Source organism: Saccopteryx bilineata, chromosome 2 (genome assembly GCF_036850765.1).
Source record: "Saccopteryx bilineata isolate mSacBil1 chromosome 2, mSacBil1_pri_phased_curated, whole genome shotgun sequence".
In the NCBI taxonomy this organism is placed as follows: Eukaryota; Metazoa; Chordata; class Mammalia; order Chiroptera; family Emballonuridae; genus Saccopteryx; species Saccopteryx bilineata.
In genome coordinates, this window is record NC_089491.1 from 161571569 (window position 1) to 161595730 (window position 24162).

Here is a 24162-nt window from a genome sequence, read left to right on the forward strand (position 1 = left end):
ACATTTGATAAAATCCAGCACCCACTGATGTTAAAAACTCTCAATAAACAAAGTAGAAATAGAGGGAACATACCTCAGTATAATTAAGGCCACATATGACAAGCCCACAGCCAATACCATATAAATAGGCAAAAACCACAAGCATTTCTTGTAAGGTCAGGAACAAGAAGACAAGGATGTCTGCTATCACCATTCTTACTCAATATAGTACTGGAAGTCCTAGCCATAGCAATCAGAAAAGAAGAAGAAATAAAAGTAATCCAAATTGGAAAAGAAGAAGTAAAACTTATTTGCAGATGACATGATACTGTCTATAAAGAACACTAAAGATTTCACCAAAAAACTACTAGAACTGATAAACGAATTCAGTAAAGTAGCAAGATACAAAATAAATATCCAATAATCAGTTGTATTTTTTTAAGGGTGGGAAAGGCTTAGTCTTTTTATTTTTATTATTATTTTATTTTATTTATTCATTTTTAGAGAGGAGAGAAAGAGACAGAGAGGAGAGAGAGACAGAGAGAGAGAGAAGGGGGGAGGAGCTGGAAGCATCAACTCCCATATGTGCCTTGAACAGGCAAGCCCAGGGTTTCGAACCGGCGACCTCAGTATTTCCAGGTCGACGCTTTATCCACTGTGCCACCACAGGTCAGGCTAATCAGTTGTATTTTTATAAACCAATAAGAAAGGGAAATCAGGAAAACAGTATCATTCACAATTGCTTCATAAAGAATATAATTCCTAGAAATAAACTTAACCAAGGATGTAAATGACCTGTAATCAGGAAATTTTAAAAGCGCTGACCTGGAATGCTGAGGTTGCCAGTTTGAAACCCTGGTTTTGCCCAGTCAGGGCACACATGAGAACTAACTAATCTGAGTTGATGCTTCCCACTCCTCCCCCCCATTTTGCTCCCTCCCTCTCTCTCTCTCTCTTTTTCCTCCCTCTAAAAAAATCAATAAATACAGTAATATATCTTTCAAAAAAGAAAAAGAAAATTATAAGACACTGAAGAAAAAAGTTGAAGACAATACAAACAAGTGGAAGCATATTCTGTGTACTTAGATAAGAAGAATTAACATCATCAAAATGTCCATATTATACAAAGCAATCTATAGATTCAATGCAATTCCTACCAAGATACCAATGTTATAATATTTCACAGAACTAGAACACAAAAGACATCGGAATAGCCATAGCAATTTTGAAAAAGAATAACAAAGTTGGAGGAATCAGTTTACCTGATACCAAACTATACTACAAGGCCATAGTAACCAAAACAGCATGGTACAGTGGTCCCTCGTTTATCTAGGTGAAAATCTGCAAAGTAGTGACCTTATATTTATTTTATTATTTTTGTATATTTTCTTTTTTTTTTTTTTCATTTTTCCGAAGCTGGAAACGGAGAGGCAGTCAGACTCCCGCATGTGCCCGACCGGGATCCACCTGGCATGCCCACCAGGGGGCGATGCTTTGCCCCTCTGGGGCGTCGCTCTGTTGTGTCCAAAGCCAGGGAGGGGAAGAGAGAGACAGAGAGGAATGAGAGGGGGAGGGGTGGAGAAGCAAATGGACGAGGAAGGAGAGGGGGAGGGGTGGAGAAGCAAATGGACGCCTCTCCTGTGTGCCCTGTCCGGGAATCGAACCCGGGACTCCTGCACGCCGGGCCGACGCTCTACCGCTGAGCCAACCGGCCAGGGCCCCTATTTTTGTATATTTTAAGGCTTTACAAACTCTTCCCACACTCTTATAAACCTTTCTGACACGGTTACTAATCTTTCCCACACTCTTATAAACATTTCCTATGCTCTTAAACACATTCTACACTCTTAAACCTACATAAAATCCTGTATATAGCAAAAAAATCTGCAATACAAAATTAGATATATACAACTTAAAAATCCACAATACAGTGAGACTGCAAAGAGGGAACCGTGATACGGCGAGGGACGACTGTTCTGGCAGAAAAACAGACATATAGATCAATAGAACAGACTAGAGAGCCCAGAATAAACCCATGTTTATATGGTCAATTAACATTTGACAAAGGAGGCAAGAGTATACAAGAAGTAAAGACAGTCTCTTTAAGAACTTTTTTTTTAATAAGACAGTCTCTTGCCTGACCTATGGTGGCACAGTGGATAAAGCGTCGACCTGGAAATGCTGAGGTCGCTGGTTCAAAACCCTGGGCTTGCCTGGTCAAGGCACATATGGGAGTTGATGCTTCCAGCTCCTCCCCTCTCCTCTCTTTCTTTGTCTCTCCCTCTCCTCTCTAAAATGAATAAATAAATAAATAAAAAAAGACAGTCTCTTTAATAAATGGTGTTGGGAAAATTGAACAAGTACATTCTAAAAACTGAAACTAGACCACCGTCTTATCCTACACAAGAATAAACTCAAAATAAAGACTTAAATAATAGATGTGAAACTATAAAAATCTTAGGAGAAAACATACGCTGTAAAATCTCAGACATTTCTCATAGCAATATTTTTTCAGATATATCTTCTCAGGCAAGGGAAATGAGAGAAAAGATGAAATGGGACTACATTAAACAGTTTTTGCACAGCAAAAGAAATCATCAACAAAATGAAAAAATAGTCCACTGAATGGGAGAACATATTCACCAATACACCTGAGAAAGGATTAATTTCCAAAAATTTTAAAGAACTTATAAAACTCAACACCAAAAAAACACACAATCCCATTTTTAAAAAGAGAACATATATATAGCCTGACCAGGCGGTGGCGCAGTGGATAGAGCGTCGGACTGGGATGAGAAAGGACTCAGGTTTGAGAACCCGAAGTCACCAGCTTTAGCACGGGCTCATCTTGCTTGAGCAAAAAACTCATCAGCTTGGACCCAAGGTTGCGGGCTCGAGCAAGGGGTTACTCGGTCTGCAAAAGGCCTGTGGTCGCCTGACCGGGCGGTGGCGCAGTGGATGGAGCGTCGGACTGGGATGTGGAGGACCCAGGTTCAAGACCCGGAGGTCACCAGCTTTAGCGTGGGCTCATCTGGTTTGAGCAAGGCTCACCAGCTTGGTTGGATCCAAGGTCTGCTGTAGCCCCCCAGGGTCAAGGCACATATGAGAGAGCAATCAATGAACAACTAAAGTGCCACAATGAAAAACTGATGATTGATTCTTCTCATCTCTCTGTGTTCCTGTCTGTATCTATCTCTCCCTCTCTGACTCTCGCTCTGTCTCTGTAAAAAAAAAAAAAAAAGGCCTGTGGTCAAGGCACATATGAGAAAGCAATCAATGAACAACTAAGGTGTTGCAGTGTGCAACGAAAAACTAATGATCGATGCTTCTCATCTCTCCGTTCCTGTCTGTCCCTGTCTATCCCTCTCTCTCTCTCTCTCTGTCTCTGTTTAAAAAAAAAGGAAAAAAAAAAAAAAGAGGACATATAGATGGGCCAGACATATGAGAAGATGCTGAATGCCACTGATCACCAGAGAAACGCAAATTAAAACCACAATGAGATATCACTTCACACCTGCCATAATAGCTATCATCAATAAATCAACAAACAGCAAGTGATGGTGAGGATAAACAGAAAAGGGAACCTTCATGCACTGTTAGTGGGAATGAAGATTGGTGCAGGCACTGTGGAAAACAGTATGGAGGTTCCTCAAAAAATTAAAACTGGAACTGCCTTTTAACTCTTTAACCCAGTGATTCCACTTCTGGGAATATATCCTAAGAAGCCTAAAGCACTTATTTAAAAGAATATATGCATCTGTATGTTTATTGTGGCATTATTTACAATAGCCAAGATTTGGAAGCAGCCAAAGTGTTCATCAGTGATGAGTGGATAAAATAAATGTGGTACATTTATGCAATGGAATAACTCAGCTCTAAAAAAGAAAAGAAATCTTACCCTTCACACAGCATAGATGGACCTGGAGAGTACTGTGCTAAATGCAATAAGCTAGTCAGAGAAAGTCAAGTATCATATGATATCACTCATATGTGGAATTTAATGAACTAACAAGCAAAACAGACAGGCTCATCCATAGAGAGCAAGCTGATAGCTGCGGGGAGAATGGGCAAGGGAGATGGAAGAATAGAGCAAAAAGGGACAAAAAAACCACTTATGGACAGGGACAACAGTGTGGAGACTGGGATGGGGAGAAGAAGGGTACAGGGTTGATAAATGGTGATGGACAAAGACTTAACTTTGGGGGAGAGAACACAATACGGTATACATAAATGTATAATTCTGCACCTGAAACCTGTATAATCATGTTAACTAGCGTGACTTCCCCCCAAAAAAATTACTAGTAGAATCTGGAATACATGATTTTCAGCCTGATAACAGACGTGTCCTTGTCTTTAAATACCGTAATTATCGCTCAAGTGTGTAGCACTCAGAGTTGTTGACACACCTTAGCAGTCCTAATGTTACATGTGAACTGATGGGCGCCCCCGCCCTGGCCTCTGGATTTCGGAGGCTGGCGGGCGCTTTTCTTCGTCTGCTTCGAGCCCGCCAGTCTGCGATGGGTGAGGCCGGAGCAGGGCTAGACCTCCGTAAGGATCCCCGCTCGAGCGCCCGCTCTCCCTTCTGGAAGCCCCACCGCTTTGGGGCGCAGGTTAGCCTGCGGCCCCGCCCCACTGGAGCCGTAACGAACCCCAAACCTGGTCACCGCCCCGCCCCTCTCCACCCTCCCTGCTCTTCCGCTCAGCGCCCCTCAGCCCGCCCACCCACTTCCTGTGGCCACCGAGGCTCCAAGGCGCCTACCTCGACGTGATTGGTTGGTGAGCCTATCGCTCCGGGGCCCCCGGCCCGCCATTGCAGGTTCCCGTAAGGTGTAGTAGCTCCGGCGAGCGCACAAGAGCCGTGCGGGGAGCGAGGAGTTCGCTGGGCGTGCGTCGCCACCGCTCGCACGGGGCTTTGTAGATCTCCTGCTATGGCCGAGGCGATTGCAGAAGGGACGAGCGTGGCTGCGGTTCCCGTTACGGGTACCCAGGGCCAGGGCGAGCCGCCTACAGGCGAAGGCGAGGGGGCGGTGGGCGAGGAGAGGGACGCGGTCACGAGAGGAGCAGAGGCCGTGGGAGACAGCGAGGAGGACGGGGAGGATGTGTTCGAGGTGGAGAGAATCCTGGACATGAAGACTGAGGGGGTGCGTGACGAGCTGGAGTCTCGGGCGTTGGGAGGCGCGTGTCCGCGGAGCGTGTGGGGCGGGGTGGGAGGGGCGGTGCCGGGTCCACACGGTGCTGCAGATTGACGCTCCGTGAGGCCACGCTGCTGGAAAGCGGTGGCGGCGAAATTCGTCTGCTGCTCAGAGTCCGTGTTCACACCGTCGGTTCATTTTATTTTTATTTTTTTCAGAGACAGAGAGAGGGATAGATAGGGACAGACAGGAACAGAGAGATGACAAGCATCAATCATTAGTTTTTCGTTGCAACACCTTAGTTCATTGATTTCTCATATGTGTCTTGACCGAGGGCTACAGCAGACCGAGTAACCCCTTGCTGGAGCCAGTGACCCTGGGTCCAAGCTGGTGAGCTTTAGCTCAAACCGGATGAGCCAGCTCTCAAGGTGGCGACCCCCGGGGTCTGGAACCTGGGTCCTTCCGCATCCCAGTCCGATGATCTATCCACTGCGCCACCGCCTGGTCAGGCGGTTTTATTTTTTTCTGAAGCTGTAGCCAATTTTTTGGTGTGAAATTTTTCTGATTATCAACTAATTAGAATTTGTTTAAAGTCCATTCCCCCTCCGCGTTTCATCCTAGAGGGTGCCTTTAAACGTCTTCCGAACGTGACCACCACCCAAGGGCATCATCTGATTGTTGCCCCTCCGCCCCACCTTACGCTCACTGTTCCACCTCCGGAGCCCGCTTCCTTCTGCCGGTTTCTTCCTTGATCCCCCGCAGCTGTGAGCTGTGTCCTCTGGCCTCTGTTTCAGCGCTTAAAGCATTTGCGATCCGTTTCTGTTGGCCTCCTGCTCTGGGTGGGGTTTCCTGGATACAGAGAACATGATTTTGTTAATCTTGGTATCCCTGGAACTTAATCCAGGGCCCAGCATGCATCTAGCACTTAGAATAAATCGCATTATTAAGTAAGGGAAGGAGTTATGGACTGGAGGGGGGGGGACAGGGACGGACCAAAGGCCCCACACAGTGCTCACGTCTTTTTTTTTTTCTTTTTCTTAATCTTTATGAGTTTATTTGATCCAAACTGAGGACAGTTGCTGGGAAGCAAAATCTCTGGGTTGAAAAAAATGTTCCTATGATGTCTTTATAAATTAGATTATTTTCATTGTCTTAATTTCCCATTTGTCATACCCTGCCTCTGTTAATTATTTTGTCATTCAGCAAACTTTTTTTTTTTCCTGAAGTGAGAAGCAGGGAGGCAGAGACAGATTCCTGCATGCACAACCACCAGGACCCACCCAGCATGCCCACTAGGGTGTGATGCCCTGTCCATCTGGAACGTTGCTCCATTCCAACCAGAGCCATTCTAGTGCCTGAGGTGAGGCCATGGAGCCATCCTCAGCGCCCAGGCCAACTTTGCTTCAGTGGAGCCTTGGCTGTGGGAGAGGAAGAGAGAGACAGAGAGAGAAAGGAGAGGGGGAAGGGTAGAGAAGCAGATTGGGACTTCCACACACCAGGCCGATGCGCTACTGCTGAACCAACCGGCCAGGGTCAGCAAACTTTTTAGTGACTGTGTGCTACAGGCTGTGTTGGGTTCTGAGAATAGAGATGATGAACTGTAGCATACACACTTGCTGAGGTTGAAAAGTTCTGTGCAGTAAATAAATAGTCTAAGTCCAGTGCCATTAATACTGTTGTTTGTTAGTTGCGACACAGTAATATTTTTAGGTATAATTTCCCCTAATATATATATTGTGAGTGCATTGAAGAGAGAGGTGGAACTGATCCTTCACTGTTTTATATTACCTGCATTTAACACAGTACTTGGCACATAGAAAATATTTAGAAAATATTTGGCTAGGAGGGTAGTACCTTTAGAATTAAGGGGAATCTCCAGGCAATCTTAATTTTGCTGGTCCCAGAGAATTATAGGCAATGTACCTAAAACCCTAAAAATGCTTAAAATTTTAAGACAGTAAAGTAGGATTAAACTTTAGTGATGAAAGCTAAGTAAAAATTCTAGTTCTCAGTGCCTTGGATTTGTAGGTGAATGAGTGATGTATAAGATAAAGAGTATTGGCTCAGCAGAAGAGAAGTATAGCAGTTACTGTATAAATGCAGAGTGAGCCTGACCTGTGGTGGCACAGTGGATAAAGTGTCAAACTGGAAACGCTGAGGTTGCCAGTTCAAAACCCTGGGCTTTCCTGGTCAAGGCACATATGGGAGTTGATGTTTCCTGCTCCTCTCCCTTTCTCTCCCCCCCCCCCCAATGAATAAATAAAATCTTTAAAAAAAAAAGAAAAAAAATGCAGAGTGAGCCACCTAGTTAAACATAGGATCCTGATAGCAGTTTGTTAGGCCTCCCTGTAGTTCAAGAGTTGGAAATAGCCTGACCTGTGGTGGCGCAGTGGATAAAGCGTCGACCTGGAAATCCTAAGGTCGCCGGTTCGAAACCCTGGGCTTGCCTGGTCAAGGCACATATGGGAGTTGATGCTTCCAGCTCCTCCCCTCCTTCTCTCTCTCTGTGTCCTTTCTAAAATGAATAAAAAAAAAAAAAAAAAGAGTTGGAAATAACCAGACTGGGAGTTCTTCTGTTCATAAGTCACCAGTCTGTGGTGTTCTGTTACATGCTGAGACGGTCATTGTGGTGAACGTTGGCTTGGGGCAGGGGGAATAGTATTAACGCTAAGTTTATATATTAGCCATTTTGTCCTTTTAGTTTATTGCTAAATGCAATTTTTTTGTTTTCAGAAAAATTAACCTGACCAAATTGGCTTTAATTTTGAATTGGGAGTCATTTTTACGTAATAAATAAACTGGCACTTTTTTCTAACATTAGTGGCCATTTGATTTGATTATTTAGTGTATAAATAAATATTTTTTATTAGTTTAGTAAATTATCACATAGCCAACACTTGTGTAACCCCCAGCCAAATCAGGAATTACTAAACTGCCAGCCCGAGACATTCCTCCAGAGGCAGTGGTCGGCAAACTCATTAGTCAACAGAGCCAAATATCAACAGTGTAACAATTGAAATTTCTTTTGAGAGCCAAATTTTTTAAACTTAAACTATAGGGGTAGGTACATTCCTTATCGAGGTAGCGCCCACAGGTGGTATTTTGTAGAGAAGCCACTTTCAAGGGCCAAAGAGCCACATGTGGCTTGCAAGCCACAGTTTGCCGACCAGGGCCCCAGAGTAACTAACCTGAATTATCTTATGGTAATTACTTTCTTTCCTTTGTAATTTTTCAACCTAAGCATGTATTCCTCAATACTTTAGTTTCATCTGATTTTTCTTTCACCTAAATGTAATTTCACAATACTTGTTTTATGTGTCTGATTATTTTTTTTTTGCTCAACAATACCTATGTGAGATTTTATCCACATTGTATGGAGCTGTGGTTTCTTTCATTTTCATTGCTGTACAGTATTTAGTTTTGAATTATACAACTTACCTTTTCTACTGTTGATGGGTTTTTAGGTTGAATATAATGCTGCTGTGAACTTTATTGAACAGCTCTTCTGATGTGTCTCTCAGATATACACACTGAGGAGTGGAATTATTGAACATAAGGGGCACATATCTGTGATTTTAACTGGAAATTTTTAAGTGATTGTATCAGTTTACACTACTGTTGGTTTATGAGAATTCCTTTTATTTGGAACCATGACCTCATTGTTCCAGGTCAACACTGTATCCACTGCACCACCACAGGTCAGGCCAAAGATTTTATTTATTGATTTTTTTTTTTTTTTTAGAGAGAGACAGGAAGAGCAAAGGGAGGAACAGGAGCATCAACTCATAGCAGTTGCTTTTTGTATCTGCCTTGACGGGGTAAGCCCAGGGATTCAACCTGGCAACCTCAACATTCCAGGTTGACGCTTTATCCATGGTGCCATCACAGGTCAGGCAATGAACATCTTTTTATATATCATACTTACAGGGTGGGACAAAAGTAGGTTTTCAGATATGAGTATGTGAAGCACAGCTTATTCTTGTATTATTATTTTATTTATTTTTTTACAGAGAGTCAGAGAGAGGGATAGACAGGGACAGACAGGAACGGAGAGAGATGAGAAGCATCAGTCATTAGTTTTTCATTGCACGTTGCAACACCTTAATTGTTCATTGATTGCTTTCTCATATGTGCCTTGACCTCGGGCCTTCAGCAGACCGAGTAATCCCTTGCTGGAGCCAGCGACCCTGGGTTCAAGCTGGTGGGCTTTTTTGCTCAAACCAGATGATCCCGCGCTCAAGCTGGCAACCTCGGGGTCTCGAACCTGGGTCCTCTGCATCCCAGTCCAATGCTCCATCCACTGCGCCACCGCCTGGTCAGGCTGTTCTTGGCCATTTGTATGCCTTCTTTGGACAAATGTCTTGTCAAGTCCTTTGATCATTTTTAAGTGAGCTGTCTTGTTTTTTATTTTAAGAGTTGTTTATATATTCTGGATATTGATACCTTATCATATGTGATTTGCAAATATTTTCTCCAATTATGTGGGTTCTCTTCACTCTGTTGCTAATGTCCTTTGATAAACAAAGTTTTTGATTTTGATAAAATCTTTTTACCTATTTTTTGTGTTAATGTGCTTTTGGTGTTATATTTTAGAATCCATGGTTAAATCCAATGTCCTGAAGGTTTACACCTATGTATATTTTAAGAGTTTTATGATTTTGACTCTTAATTTAGGTCTTTGGTTCACTCTGAGTTAATTTTTATGTAAGGTAGGGGTCCAACATTGAAACTGAACTGAGCAAGTGGGTTTGGTGCCCATCCCACAACCAGAAGACCAAATTCTAAGGGAGTGGTCTTCAAAGAAAAGGAATTTATTGTAAGGCAGCCAAACAAGCAGAAAAAACACTCTAATCTGTCTCTCTAAAAAACAAACAAACTTGAGACAGTTTTTAAAAGGTAAAGGTATTTAAAGTTTATGTATAAATATGTATGTCATAAATTCTGATTTGGGAGAATTTGATTGGATAATTTTCTAACATAGCCATTTAAGGTAAAGTCTAGGGAAAGGTGAGCATTGACCTGAGATGCTGAGGACCCAGGTTTAAAACCCCGAGTTCACTGACTTGAGTGTGGGATTGCTGGCTTGAAGCCTAAGGTCACTTGGCTTGAGCAAGGGGTCACTGGGTTGGCTGGAGCCCCCCACTGCCCAGGTCAAGACATGAATGAGAAGCAATCAATGAACAACTAAAGTGATGCAACAATGAGTTGATGTTTCTCATCTCTCTCCCTGTCTGTCCCTATCTCTCTCTCTCTGTCTCAAAAATATAAATAAATAAAAATAAATATGTTTATAATGCAAAAGGTACAAGAAATAGATCAAGTTGTTATCAGTATCTTTGGGTCACTTTAATTTAGCCTTTTCTGTTTTTCTTTCCCCTTTTTTTTGGAGAGAGAAGGACAAGAACATGGAGCTGCTCCTGTATGTGTCCTGACTGGGGAATCAAACTGGCAACCAACTGAGCTATCAGGCCAGGGCTTAATTTTTATTGATTTTTGGAGAAACAGAGAGAGGAAGGGAGAAAAAGGGTTGGGAAGGGAAGCACTTGTTGTTCTACTCAGTTGTACATTCTTAGGTTGCTTCCTGTGTGCTCTGACTAGGGATCGACCCCTTAACCTTGTTGTTTCGAGATGATACTCTTATTTTAAACTATTGAGCTAACCAGCCAGGGCCTCATTGATTTTAAAAGATTGCACGTTTCTTATGTAATAAAAGACTTCAAGCTTCAGTTTAAGAAATATGGATCAATGATTTATTTTTAAGTTGAGGTATAATTGGCATATTACAGTGGTCAGCAAACTGATTAGTCAGCAGAGCCAAATATCAACAGTACAACGATTGAAATTTCTTTTGAGAGCCAAATTTTTTAAACTTAAACTATATAGGTAGGTACATTTCTTATCGAGGTAGCACCTGCACGTGGTATTTTGTGGAAGAGCTACACTCAAGGGGCCAAAGAGCCACATGTGGCTCGTGAGCTACAGTTTGCTGACCAGGGGCATATTACATTATATTCGTTTCAGACATACAACATAATATATACATTGCCAGATGACCATCACAGTAAATCTGATTAGCATCAGCCATCTCACCTAGTTAGAATTTTGGTGACAGAGAGATGGACTGATAGGGACAGACAGGAAAGAAGAGAGATGAGAAGCATCAAATCTTTGTTGCATCACCTTAGTTGTTCATTGATTGCCTTCTTGTATGTACCTTGACCGGGGGACTATAGCAGAGCGAGTGACCCCTTGCTCAAGCCAGCGACCTTGGGCTTTAAGCCAGTTATCTTTGGGCTCAAGCCAGTGACCATGGGGTCATGTCTATGACCCTCAAGCCAGCGACCCCATGCTCAAGCCAGTGACCTCGGGATTTTGAACCTGGGTCCTCTGTGTCCACTGTGCCACCACCTGGTCAGGCAGAAAAAATTTTTTATCAGAACTTTTAAGGTCCTCTTAACTTTCAAATATGCAATACAGTATTATTAACTACAGTGACTCCCTGCACATTACATTCCCTATGACTTACTCATTTTATAACTGGAATTTTGTACCTTTTGACCTTTACTCATTTCTCCCACCCCTCTTCCCTGATGCTGGTAGTCAACAACCTGTTCTCTGTGTTTTAGGTTTTCTCTTTGTTTTTAGGTCCCACATATAAGTGAGATAAACTGTATCTGTCTTCCTCTATCTGATTTATTTTACTTAGCATGAGACCCTCTAGATCAGGAGTCCCCAAACTATGGCCCGCAGGCTGCATGCGGCCCCCTGAGGCCATTTATCCGGCCCCCACCACACTTCCGGAAGGGGCACCTCTTTTATTGGTGGTCAGTGAGAGGAGCATAGTTCCCATTGAAATACTGGTCAGTTTGTTGATTTAAATTTACTTGTTCTTTATTTTAAATATTGTATTTGTTTCCATTTTGTTTTTTTACTTTAAAATAAGATATGTGCAGTGTGCATAGGGATTTGTTCATAGTTTTTTTATAGTCCGGCCCTCCAACGGTCTGAGGGACAATGAACTGGCCCCCTGTGTAAAAGTTTGGGGACCCCTGCTCTAGATCCATCCATGATGTTGCAAAAGGCAAGATTTTGTTCTTTTTTATGGCTGAGTAATATTCCTTAGTTTATGTGTGATCTGTTGATGGACACTGAGGTAGCTTCCATGAATAATTCTGTATTAAATGTAGGGGTTCATTTATCTTATTGGGCTAGTGGTTTCATTTACTTCAGAAGTGGCATTGCTATATCATGTTACTTTTTAATATTTTGAGGGACCTTCATTTTCTGTAGTGGCTGCAACCAATTGACATGTTCACTAGTAGTGCACAGTGTTTACTTTTTTCCACATCCTCACCAACATTTGTTATTTTTTTGTCTTATTGATAACAGCCATTCTAGAAGGTGTGAAGAGCTGGCTTTGTGGTTTTTATTTGCATTTTCCTGATTAGTGATGTGTTTTGTACCTGTTGGCCATTTGTGTATCTTTGGGAAAAGGTCTATTTATATATTCTGCACATTTTAAAAATATATATTTTATTTATGGATTTTACAAGAGGGGAAGGGGTAGACTGAGAAGTATCAATTCATAGTTTCTTCACTTTAGTTGTTCATTGACTGCTTGTTATATGTGCCTTGACCAGGCAAACCCAGGGTTTCGAACCAGCAACCTCAGCGTTCTAGGTCAATAATTTATCCACTGTGCCACCACAGGCCAGGCTCTCCTGCCAACTTTTTATTCAGTTTATTTGGTTTTTTTTTATTGAGTTGTGTGAGTTCTTTTTGTTTGTTTGTTGTTTTTATTTATTTCTTTTTTTTTTTTAGAGAGGAGAGAGAAAGGGAGAGAGACAGAGAGGGAGGAGAGAGAGAGAGAGAGAGAGAGAGAGAGAGAGAGAGAGAGAAGGTGGGGAGGAGCTGGAAGCATCAACTCCCATATGTGCCTTGACCAGGCAAGCCCAGGGTTTTGAACCGGCGACCTCAGCATTTCCAGGTCAGGCTGTTTGTTGTTTTTAATGAGAGGAAGGTAGGCAGAGAGACAGACTCCCACATGCTCCCGACTGGGATCCACCCGGCATGCCCACCAGGGAGTGATGCTCTGTTGCAACCACAACCATTCTAACGCCTAAGGCAGGGGCCACAGAGCCATCCTAAGCGCCCTGGCCAACTTTGCTCCAATGGAGCCTTGGCTGTGGGAGGGGAAGAGAGAGAAAGAAGTGAGAGTGGGAGTAGTGGAGAAGCAGATGGGCGCTTCTCCTGTGTGTCCTGACTGGGAATCGAACCCACGACATCCACATGCCCGGGCCAATGCTCCAACACTGAGCCAACCAGCCGGGACCAAGTTGTGTGAATTTTTTATATGTTTTTGTATATTAGCCCCTTATATAATTTGGAAATATTTTCTTCCATTTAGTAGGGTGCCCTTTTCATTTTGTTGATTATTTCTTTACTATGCAGAAGCTTCTTAGTTTAATGTAGTCCCACTCGTTTGTTTTTGCATTGGATGTGCTCCTGTTTTATTTTTAAGCCACTTCAGGCAGTGAACCTACTTTGTAGTGATATTAATCTCCATTTCAAGTTTTTGCCTATATTCTCAGAATTATATTGTTTTGGAAGTTTGATCAAGTCATTAATATCCTTTATTTGCCTATTTTTAATTTCTCTTAACAGGGTAAAATCCTTTACAAAGTTCGATGGAAAGGATACACGTCAGATGATGACACCTGGGAGCCCGAGGTTCACCTTGAGGACTGTAAAGAAGTTCTTCTTGAATTTAGGAAGAAAGTTGTGGAGAACAAAGCTAAACAAGTCAAGAAAGATATTCAGGTATTGTGTTTTATCTCATTTTTTAATACAATAAACTTATAAATTTTACTGATATATGCAACAAAGAATTTATAATTAATAAAGTACATAGTATTTCTATTGCAAATTCTTTATAGACTGTTGGTTCTCACAGAATGCTTTCATTGCATTTGCCAAACTCTTTTTTCTGTAGCCGACCTGTAATTGCAGTTAATGAACAAGTATAGCTTTTCCTTTAAGAGTAAGATAAAAGTGGGGGAAATGACACGTCAAAACCTGCCCTGGTTTGAGCGTCTTGTTTTTGTATACCTGAGAAGTATTCTGTGTACCACTCACATCACTACTACAGATATAATGCATAGTTTTGTATTTAATCTGTATTATCAACATTTCTTATGTCTGATTTTTATGCTAAAACAATTTTCATTGATTTGAGGGAGAGAAAGAAGCATCAACTTGTTTCACTTAGTTCTATTGTATGCTCATTGATTTTTTTCTTTTTTCTTTTCCTTCTAGAAAGAGAGAGAAAAGAAGGGAAAGGGGGTGGGGAGAATGAGAAGCATCAATTTGTAGTTGTGTCACTTCAGTTGTTCATTGATTGCTTCTTGTATGTGCTTTGATGGGGATAGGGCTCAAGCTGAGCTCTGACCCTGTGCTCAAGCCAGCAACCTTTGGATCATGTTGATGATTCCCATGCTCAGGCTGGTGACCTGGGGTTTTGAACTTGGGACCTCAGCATACCAGGGTGACACTATATTTACTGTACTACCACTGGTCAGACTAGTTGTGTACTCTTTGATTTCTTCTCCTACCTGCCCTAACCAGGGGTCGAACCCATGACCTCTGGTGTGCAGGGTCAACACAACACTATCCACTGAACCACCTGGCCAGAGCTAAAACAATTTTTAAATCCTATTATAAAGTTGTACATTTTAATCCATTTCAGATTATTTATAGGTCTGATTATCCAGGTCTTCTGTGTTTCTTTTCCCATTTCAGTTTTTAGCTATTTTATTGCTCTTTGTAACTTTTTATATGGTAAGCAAGGATAAAAACAATTGAAGGAACTCAAAGAAGTTACATTTTCTCATCAGCAATTTGGAATAAGGTTTGATGGTGGGTTAGAAAGGGATAATGTTAAAACTAACACACAAATTTGGTTTAAGGGTTTTCAACTATAGCTTTGTTCACTGTTTTATTCTTGTATTATCTTTCCATAGATAATTGAATTGGCTTTACTTATGAATCTTGGAAGAATTACCCATTTTACTTTACAATGTAGATTTTATTTATAGCTTCTATTTATAAATTGAACCAATTATTACTCTTCTTGCTCTGAGTTTCCCTTTTTTTTAGAAGTAAATTTTTTTTTAACTGGCAGAGGTTCTTGAACTTAGAAATATATAGTGAAAATTTTTCACAAGAAGCAAGTTCTTATTGAAGTCTTTATTTTAAGGACTGAATATTGATCTCTTATTTCCCTACATTGAAGTGTTTTGTTGTTATTTTTTTGCCAGAGAGAAAGAGAGAGTGAGGGACAGACAGGGATAGACTGACAGGAAGGGAGAGAGATAAGAAGCATCAACTCATAGTTGCAACACCTTAGTTGTTCATTGATTGTTTTCTCATATGTGCCTTGACCAGGGGGCTACAGCCAAACCAGCGACCTTTGGGCTCAAGCCAGCGACCATGGGGTCATGTCTATGATCCATCCCATGCTCAAGCTGGCGACCCCATGCTCAAGCCAACAACCTTTGGGCTCAAGCTGGCAAGCTTTGTGGTCTTGTCATGCTGATGAGCCCACACTTAGAACTGGTGACCTCAGCATTCCGAGTTGATGCTTTATCCACTTTGTCACCACCATTTGGACTCATTGGTTAATTCTTGTATGTGCCTTAACTGGGGGTCGAACACACAACCTTGGCGCATCAAGATGATGCTCTAGCCTGACCAGGCGGTGGCGCAGTGGATAGAACGTTGAACTGGGATGCGGAAGGACCCAGGTTCGAGACCCCGAGGTCGACAGCTTGAGTGCAAGCTCATCTGGCTTGAGCAAAAAGTTCACCAGCTGGGACCCAAGGTTGCTGGCTCGAGCAAGGGGTTACTCGGTCTGCTGAAGGCCCGCGGTCAAGGCACATATGAGAAAGCAATCAATGAACAACTAAGATTTCGCAACGAAAAACTGATGACTGATGCTTCTCATCTCTCTCCATTCCTGTTGTCTGTCCCTACCTATCCCTCTCTCTGACTCTCTCTCTGTCCCTGTTTAAAAAAAAAAAAAAAAAAAAAGATGATGCTCTAATCAACTGAGCTCCCCAGTTACGGCCTGCTGAAAAGTATTTTAAAGGAAATTTCAGGTGTCACATTTCTTCACCCTGAAATACATGAGTAGGTAAAAAGAATTATAAGACATACCTGCTATATGCCTGATCAGGCGGTGGCGCAGTGCATAGAGCGTTGGACTGGGATGTGGAGGACCCAGGTTCGGGACCCCGAGGTCGCCAGCTTGAGCGCGGGCTCATCTGGTTTGAGCAAAGCTCACCAGCTTGGACCCAAGTTTGTTGGCTTGAGCAAGGGGTTACTCGGTCTGTTGTAGCCCCACGGTCAAGGCACATATGAGAAGACAAATCAATGAACAACTAAGGAGTTGCAATGAAAAACTGATGATTGATGCTTCTCATCTCTCTCCGTTTCTGTCTGTCCCTATCTGTCCCTCTCTCTGACTCTCTCTCTGTCTCTGTCTCTGTAAAAAAAAAAAAAGACATACCCCCATATCATTACTGTACTAAGAACTATACACTATTAATTAATATCTTCTTATATCCAGTAATGTGTTTAGTTTCCCCAAGTTATCTTTAAAAAAATAAAATAAAACATGTCTTTTTGTTGATTTGGTTGAATTGAGAATTGAAAAAGGCCTACACATTGTATATCATTAATAAGCTCTAAAGTCTCTCTTAATCTGTAACTGTTTCTGCCCCTAACCTCATTTGGTTTGAGCATCGTCCCTGTAGGCCAAGGTTGCAGGTTTGATTCCCATTCAGGGCAAAAACAGGAATCAAGCAATGAATGCATGGATAGGTGGAACAACAAATCAGTGTTTCCCTCTCCCCTCCCTGCCCCATCTAAAATCAGTAAATTTAAAAAGGTGGGGGTTTTTTTGTTTGTTTTGTGGCAGAGACAGAGAGTGGGACAGACAGACAGGAAGGAAGATAGATGAGAAACATCAATTCTTCATTGTGGTTCCTTAGTTGTTCATTGATTGATTTCTCTTATGTGCCTTGACCAGGGGGCTACAGCAGACTGAGTGACCCCTTGCTCAAGCCAGCAACCTTGGGCTCAAGCTGGTGAGCCTTGCTCAAACCCAATGAGCCCATGCTCAAGCTGGCAACCTCAGGGTCTCGAACCTGAGTCCTCCGCATCCCAGTCTGACGCTCTGTCCACTGTGCCACTGCCTGGTGAGGCCAAAAAAAAAGGTTTAAAGAAAGAACACATACTATCTACTCCCTAACAGTTAACTCCCTCACAGAGAGGTTGAGATGATTATTGAGATTAGGTGGTTTAAGCTGGTGTTCAAGCTGGTGACCTCGGGGTCTCAAACCTGGGTCCTCCACATCCCAGTCTACTGCGCTACCGCCTGATCAGGTGGTTCCTTAGTCTCCTTAGTTCATTGATTGCTTTTTCATATGTGCCTTAACTGGGGTCTACCGCAGAGTGAGTGACCCCTTGCTCAAGCCAATGACGTTGGGCTTCAAGCCAGTCACCATAGGGTCATGTTATGATACCATTCTCAAGGCAGAGACCCTGCGCTCAAGCTGGTGAGCCGTGCTCAAAGCAGATAAGCTTGCGCTCAAGCTGGCAACTTGGGGTTTCGAACCTGGGTCCTCTGCATCCCAGTTTGATGCTCTATCCACTGTGCCATCACCTGGTCAGGCTCGTAATAATAATTTTTGAAACTGTGAGACTCTTGCTTTTCAACAACCTCTCACCCCATGATTTTAAAATACTTGGACAATTCTTACCTCAGTTATTATTGTGGTGGTTGCAAAATAATTGATTTTTTTCTTTTTTAAGATTTTATTAATTTTTAGAGAGAGGAAAGAGAGAAAGAGAAAAGGGAGGGGAGAGTGGGAAGGGTAGCATCAACTCGTAGTAGTAGCTTCTTTTATGTGCCTTGACTGGGCAAGCCCAGGGTTTCTAACCGGTGACCTCAGCATTCCAGGTCAATGATCTATCCACTGTGCCACCATAGGCCAGGCTGGTTTAGTTCTTTTGTTTTTCTTCTCTCTTATATATCAATTTGATAAACAGGTTTATTTATTTGTTAATTATTATGCATTTTCTCCCTGCCTCTCTGTCCCTCTATATTTATTTATTTATTTATTTTTATTTTTATTTATTTATTTTTTTGTGAGAGAGAAGCAGGGCGATAGAGAGACAGGAACATCAAGCTGGTCCTGTATGTGCCCTGTCTAGGGAATTTAACTGGCAATCTCCGCACTCCAGAATGATGCTCCAAGCAACCGAGATATCTGGCCAGGGCTTAATTATTTAATTTATTGATTGATTCTTAGAGAGACAGAGAGAGGAAGGGATAGAGAGGGGAGGAGAAAGGGAAGCATTCATTTGTTTTACTCAGATGTGCACCCATTGGTTGCTCTCCGTGTGTGCCCTGACTAGGGAATCAAACCCAAACTTGAAACCTTGTAGCTCCCAGACAATGTTCCTTATTTTTCTTTTTTTTTTCTTTTTATTTTTTATTTATTTTTTATTTTTCTGAAGCTAGAAATGGGGAGAGACAGTCAGACAGACTCCCGCATGCGCCTGACTGGGATCCACCCAGCACGCCCACCAGGGTGTGGCTCTGTTGCGACCAGAGCCACTCTAGCGCCTGGGGCAGAGGCCATGGAGCCTTGGCTGCGGGAGGGGAAGAGAGAGACAGAGAGGAAGGAGAGGGGGAGGGGTGGAGAAGCAGATGGGCGCTTCTCCTGTGTGTCCTGGCCGGGAATCGAACCCGGGTCCCCCGCACGCCAGGCCGACGCTCTACCACTGAGCCAACTGGTCAGGGCCTTTTTTTCTTTTTTTTTAAAGTGAGATGAGGGGAGATAGTAGACTCCCACATGACTTCAACTGGGATCCACTCTGCAACCTCCATCTGGGGCCAATGCTGAAATCAACTGAGCTATCCTCAGCACCTAAGGCCGACGCTCAGACCAATGGAGTCACTGGCTTCAAAAGGGGAAGAGAAAGAGAAGGGCGTGATGGGGAGGAGAAGAGAAGCAGGTGGTCTCTTCTCGGGTGTGCCCTGACGAGGGATTCAACCTGGGATGTATGCACTCTGGGCCGAGGATTCAAAGGTATCCTCAGATTTTTGAGTGTGTGGGGATTGATTTCCCCAACTTCTGTGTTGTCAACTGTATATAACAAGTCAGTTGTAGAGGTGAGATCTGAATTGGGTGCCATCTTTGCTTATTCCATATACACAAGTTGTTTAACAGCAACTTTATGGATATTCTGGGACCCAAAATCTTAAAACAAAGACCCTTGTGTTTGGTTTGGTAACTACTTTCTTGGTAACCAAGAAAGTCTGTACAAAGTCTGATGTTTTGGGTAATTCTGAGGTTTAAGTCACGTACAACCCCACTGTCACCACCGCCATCACCACCATTGCTAGCATACATAAGACTGTTCCTGTCACTTTTGCTTTAGTTTTGGGCCTTCTGCAGCGCTAACAGTTTTGTCTCTCTACCTGCGTTTATCTACTTTTTTATTTATTTATTTATTTATTTTCATTGATTGAGAGGGCTATAGATAGAGGAAAGCAGGGAGAGAGAAAGAGAGACAGAAGCATCAACTTGTTCCACTTAGTTGCTTCATTTAGTTGTGTACTCATTGGTTAGTGCTCTTATGTACCCTGACTGGGGTCAAACATGTGACCTCGGTGTGCTGGGGATGATGCTTTATCCATTGAGCCACCCAGTCAAGGCCTGTCTGCTTTCTTACATTGAGACTCATCGTCAATACTAAGACCTGTTTGCTAAATCAGAGATACAAGTATTATTAAACAGTTTCTATAAGGATAACTTTAAGGAGTTGTGAAACTACTGGGGGAAAAAACCAAACATTTCTACTAGATATTATTAGAACTACTTTTCAAAACCTTTCAAATTACTGTTAATATTTAATTTTTTCCTGTTTTATAGAGACTGTCCTTAAATAATGACATATTTGAGGCAAACTCTGATAGTGATCAGCAAAGTGAGACAAAAGAAGATACTTCTCCAAAAAAGAAAAAGAAAAAATTAAGGCATAGAGAAGAGAAAAGTCCAGATGATATGAGAAAGAAAAAAGCAAAGGCTGGGAAACTAAGAGAGAAACCCAAACCAGACCTGGAGAGCTCTGAAATTTCAGTTTTTGATTTAAGGACAAAGAAAAGAATTTTGGAAGCCAAAGAAGAATTAAAGGAATCCAAAAAGCCCAAAAAAGATGATATTAAAAAAAGTAAGGAATTAAAGAAAGTTAAAAAGGGTGAAATAAGGGATTTAAACCCTAAAATAAAAGAAGATTCCAAAGAAAACAGAAAAACAAAAAGAGAGAAATGTGTTGAATCTCAGTTGGAATCTGAATCAGGTGTACTTGATCACCCCTTTCAGGAGGGTGACAGTGAAGATTTCCAGCCTGACATTAAAAGTGGAAAAGAGAAAGCAGGGCCGGACACAGCTCAAGATGTTGTAGACAGACAGCTGGATGGCTCCAGAAGTGCTGACGAGGATGCTGACATCAGGGGAAAGAGAAACAAAAAGAAACCCAAAAAAGCTGAGGAACTTAGAGAGAGCAGAAAGCCAGAAAACAGGAACATTTCTTTAGAGAAGAAAAATGCACATAAAAAGCAAAGGAATCAAGACAAAAGTAGAAGTACCACAGAGGCAGATAACCTGGCGCCTGTGCCTGCCCAGACGCAGAAATGCTCACGATTGGCTGGTGAAGAGAGGGGCCTTTGGTCCAGTGACTCGGCTGGGGAAGTGAGTACTGGGGGAGGTTGGTTGAAGGACTATTTGTTAAAATCTTACAGAATAAGGAATGTTCTTATCCATCTTGGTGCTCTTTTCAGTGATCAGGAAGTTTTACAAATAAATAATAAGGAAACAGTGGAACTATAAGAACAGTATTTAACAGTGTGACTGGTAGTATTATGCAGTAAAGCTTGCAGGCGCCCCCAAACTATGGCCCATGGGCTGCATGCGGCCCCCTGAGGCCATTTATCTGGCCCCTGCCGCACTTCTGGAAGGGGCACCTCTTTCATTGGTGGTCAGTGAGAGGAGCACTGTATGTGCTGGCCCTCCAATGGTCTGAGGGACAGTGAACTGGCCCCTAGAGCTTCATCAGCTTGTCTTATTAACTTCTCACATCCTACTTCATATTTTCTCACTGTTGGCTTAAGAATATACAACTTATATCTTTTCTTACAAAAATATATTTAATAGTTTATCCTCTTATAAAATTATCTTTATATGGACTTTCAAAATGGAAATGTTTTCCACATTATGAAAGTATTCATACATACAGTATTTAGTTAGGGCTATAAAAATGGTGATTCTTTTCATCCATTATTCCCAGTTTGTAGATTTATCTTAAGGAAATCATTTTCAAGGGAAAAGAAGCTATGTAGACAAAAGATGTTTATAGCAGTGTTAACTTCACCAACACTAATACTGGTCTGTCTAGCCATGAGGGAAATGGTTAAGAAAATATATCAACTTGAGAACCATTATATATCCATGAAAATATTAATTATGAGGTCAGTGTAGCAAGAATAAAAGAGCTTACAAAATTTTTGTGAAGAAAACTACGCACACATATGAATGATCATGTAAAAATATGTGATGTAAATTTTAAAAATGAACTTTATACAACAAAACTACAAAATTAGAAACCTCAGAAGGTAATGAACAGAAATAAAAAGTCATGTTTTGTTACTAGGACTATAGGGTGAAATTTTATATTTTATTTTTAATAATAACAAATTCTTAACAAAGTTGAGGTCAGTGGGGTTGGATTCTGAATTTGATGTGTTGTAAATTATAGTTGAGTTCATCTCAATTGAGAAAGCAGTGGATATGAAAAGATTTAATCATCACTGTCGGGTGCCTTGGCACACGAAGGCAACATGGGCCAGGGGAGTCAGCTCGTATCTGTTCCTGTTGGTCTTACATGTGTCTCTTGCAGGAGAAAGAGGCCAAAAAAAACGAACCTAAAGAAAAATATCAAAGAAGGCATGATTTGGACAAGGAAGAAAGAAGCCACAGAGAGTCAAAGGGATTAAAGAGTGAGTGTTAATACTACCATTTACCATTGCCATCTTTTACACAAGGAATTTAGTTTACTGTGAGACAGTCTCTCTTTTTACCTGCAGTATCACAGAACTGGAAAATTTCTTTCCTTATGAATAGTTACTTTTAAATCATTTTTTTCCATTACAGTTAACATACAATGTTGTATTTCAGGTGTGCACCCCAGTGATTAGATATTACATAACTTACTAAGTGATCATTCTGATATACCTTGTACCCATCTGACACCATACAGTTATTAGAATATTATTGACTATATTCCCTAAGCTGTGGTTTCTTCCCCATTACTATTCTGTAACAACCAATTTATACTTAATCTCCTCACCTTTTTTACCCACCCCCCTAACCTCCCTCCCAACTGGCAACCTTCAAAATGTTCCCTGTATCTGGGAGTCTGTATCTGTTCTACTTGTTCCTTTATTTTGATTTCTGAATTCAATTGCTTTTTATTTTTAGATTTTATTTATTGATTTTAGAGAGAAAGGAAGGGAGAGAGACAGAAACATCCATGTGTTCCTGTTTGTGCCCTGACCAAGGATTGAACCTGCAACTTTTGCATTGTGGGACAACGCTCTAAACAACTGAGCCACCTGGCCAGAGATCTAGATTTAGTTGTTGATAGATATGTGCTTATTGCCATTTTATTGTTCATATATATATTTTTAAAATTGATATTTAGAGAGAGAGAGAAAAGAGGGAAGGTAGAGCAGGAAGCATCAGCTCGTAATAGTTGCTTCTCATGTACTTTTAACAGGCCTGGGGTTTTGAACCATGACCTCAGCATTCCAGGTCAGCACTTTATTCACTGCACCACCACAGGTCAGGCCTCATATTTCTTTTTTCTTCTTCTTTGTAAAGGAAACCCTTTAACATTTCATGTAATACTGGTTTGGTGGTGATGAACTCCTTTAGCTTTTTCTTGTCTGAAAAGCTCTTTATCTGTCCTTTGATTTTATTTATTTTTATTTATTATTATTTTTTTTTACAGAGACAGAGAGAGAGTCAGAGAGAGGGACAGATAGGGACAGACAGGAGTGGAGAGAGATGAGAAGCAGCAATCATTAGTTTCTCGTTGCGACACCTTAGTTGTTCATTGATTGCTTTCTCATATGTGCCTTGACCATGGGGCTTCAGCAGACCGAGTAACCCCCTGCTCAAGCCAGCGACCTTGGGTCCGAGCTAGTGAGCTTTGCTCAAACCAGATGAGCCCGCGCTCAAGCTGGTGACCTCGGGGTCTCGAACCTGGGTCCTCCGCATCCCAGTTTGACGCTCTATCCACTGCACCACCGCCTGGTCAGGCTGTCCTTTGATTTTAAATTATAGTTTTCCTGGGTAGAGTAATCTTGGTTACTGTAGGTCCTTGCTTTTCATCACTTAGAATATTTCTTGCCAATTCTTTGTGGCCTGCAAAGTTTCTGTTGAGAAATCAGCTGACAGTCTTATGGGACTAGTTAAATAACTAGCTGCTTTTCTGTTGCTGCTTTTAAAATGATTTGTTTTCAAACTTTGGCATTTTAATTATGATGTGTCTTGGTATGGGCCTCTTTGGGTTCACTCTCAGTGCTTCTTGTACTTATATATCTATTTCTTTCACCAGGTTAGGGAAGTGAAGTTTTCTGTCATTTTTTTCAAATGGGTTTTCACTTTCTTGCTCTCTCTTCTCCCTTTGACATCCCTGTGTTGGTATGCTTCAGGTTGTCCCAGAAGTTCCTTACACTGTCCTCTTTTTTTTTGGATTCTTCTTTTCTTGTTGCTATTCTGATTATTTTTTGCTTACCTATGTTCCAAATTGCTGATTTGATTCTTGGTGTCATCTTCTCTACTGTTGATTCCTTGTAATATATTTATTTCAGTTAGTGTATCCTTCATTTCTGACTGGTTCTTTTTTATGGTTTCTATGT

The 24162-nt window shown here is 41.7% G+C and overlaps 1 protein-coding gene across 2 annotated transcripts in view; it reads left to right on the forward strand.

Moving 5' to 3' along the window:
- The first annotated feature begins 4740 nt into the window (after positions 1-4740).
- The window catches only part of MPHOSPH8 (M-phase phosphoprotein 8), a 55536-nt gene continuing 36114 nt past the window's right edge, over positions 4741-24162 (forward strand). For both annotated transcript variants that reach the window (XM_066258270.1, XM_066258271.1), the window contains exons 1-4: positions 4741-5120; positions 13776-13931; positions 20114-20932; positions 22137-22236. In XM_066258270.1, coding sequence (XP_066114367.1) covers positions 4908-5120; positions 13776-13931; positions 20114-20932; positions 22137-22236 — 1288 coding nt within the window. In that variant the 5' untranslated portion in view covers positions 4741-4907. The remainder of the gene's footprint in view (positions 5121-13775; positions 13932-20113; positions 20933-22136; positions 22237-24162) is intronic.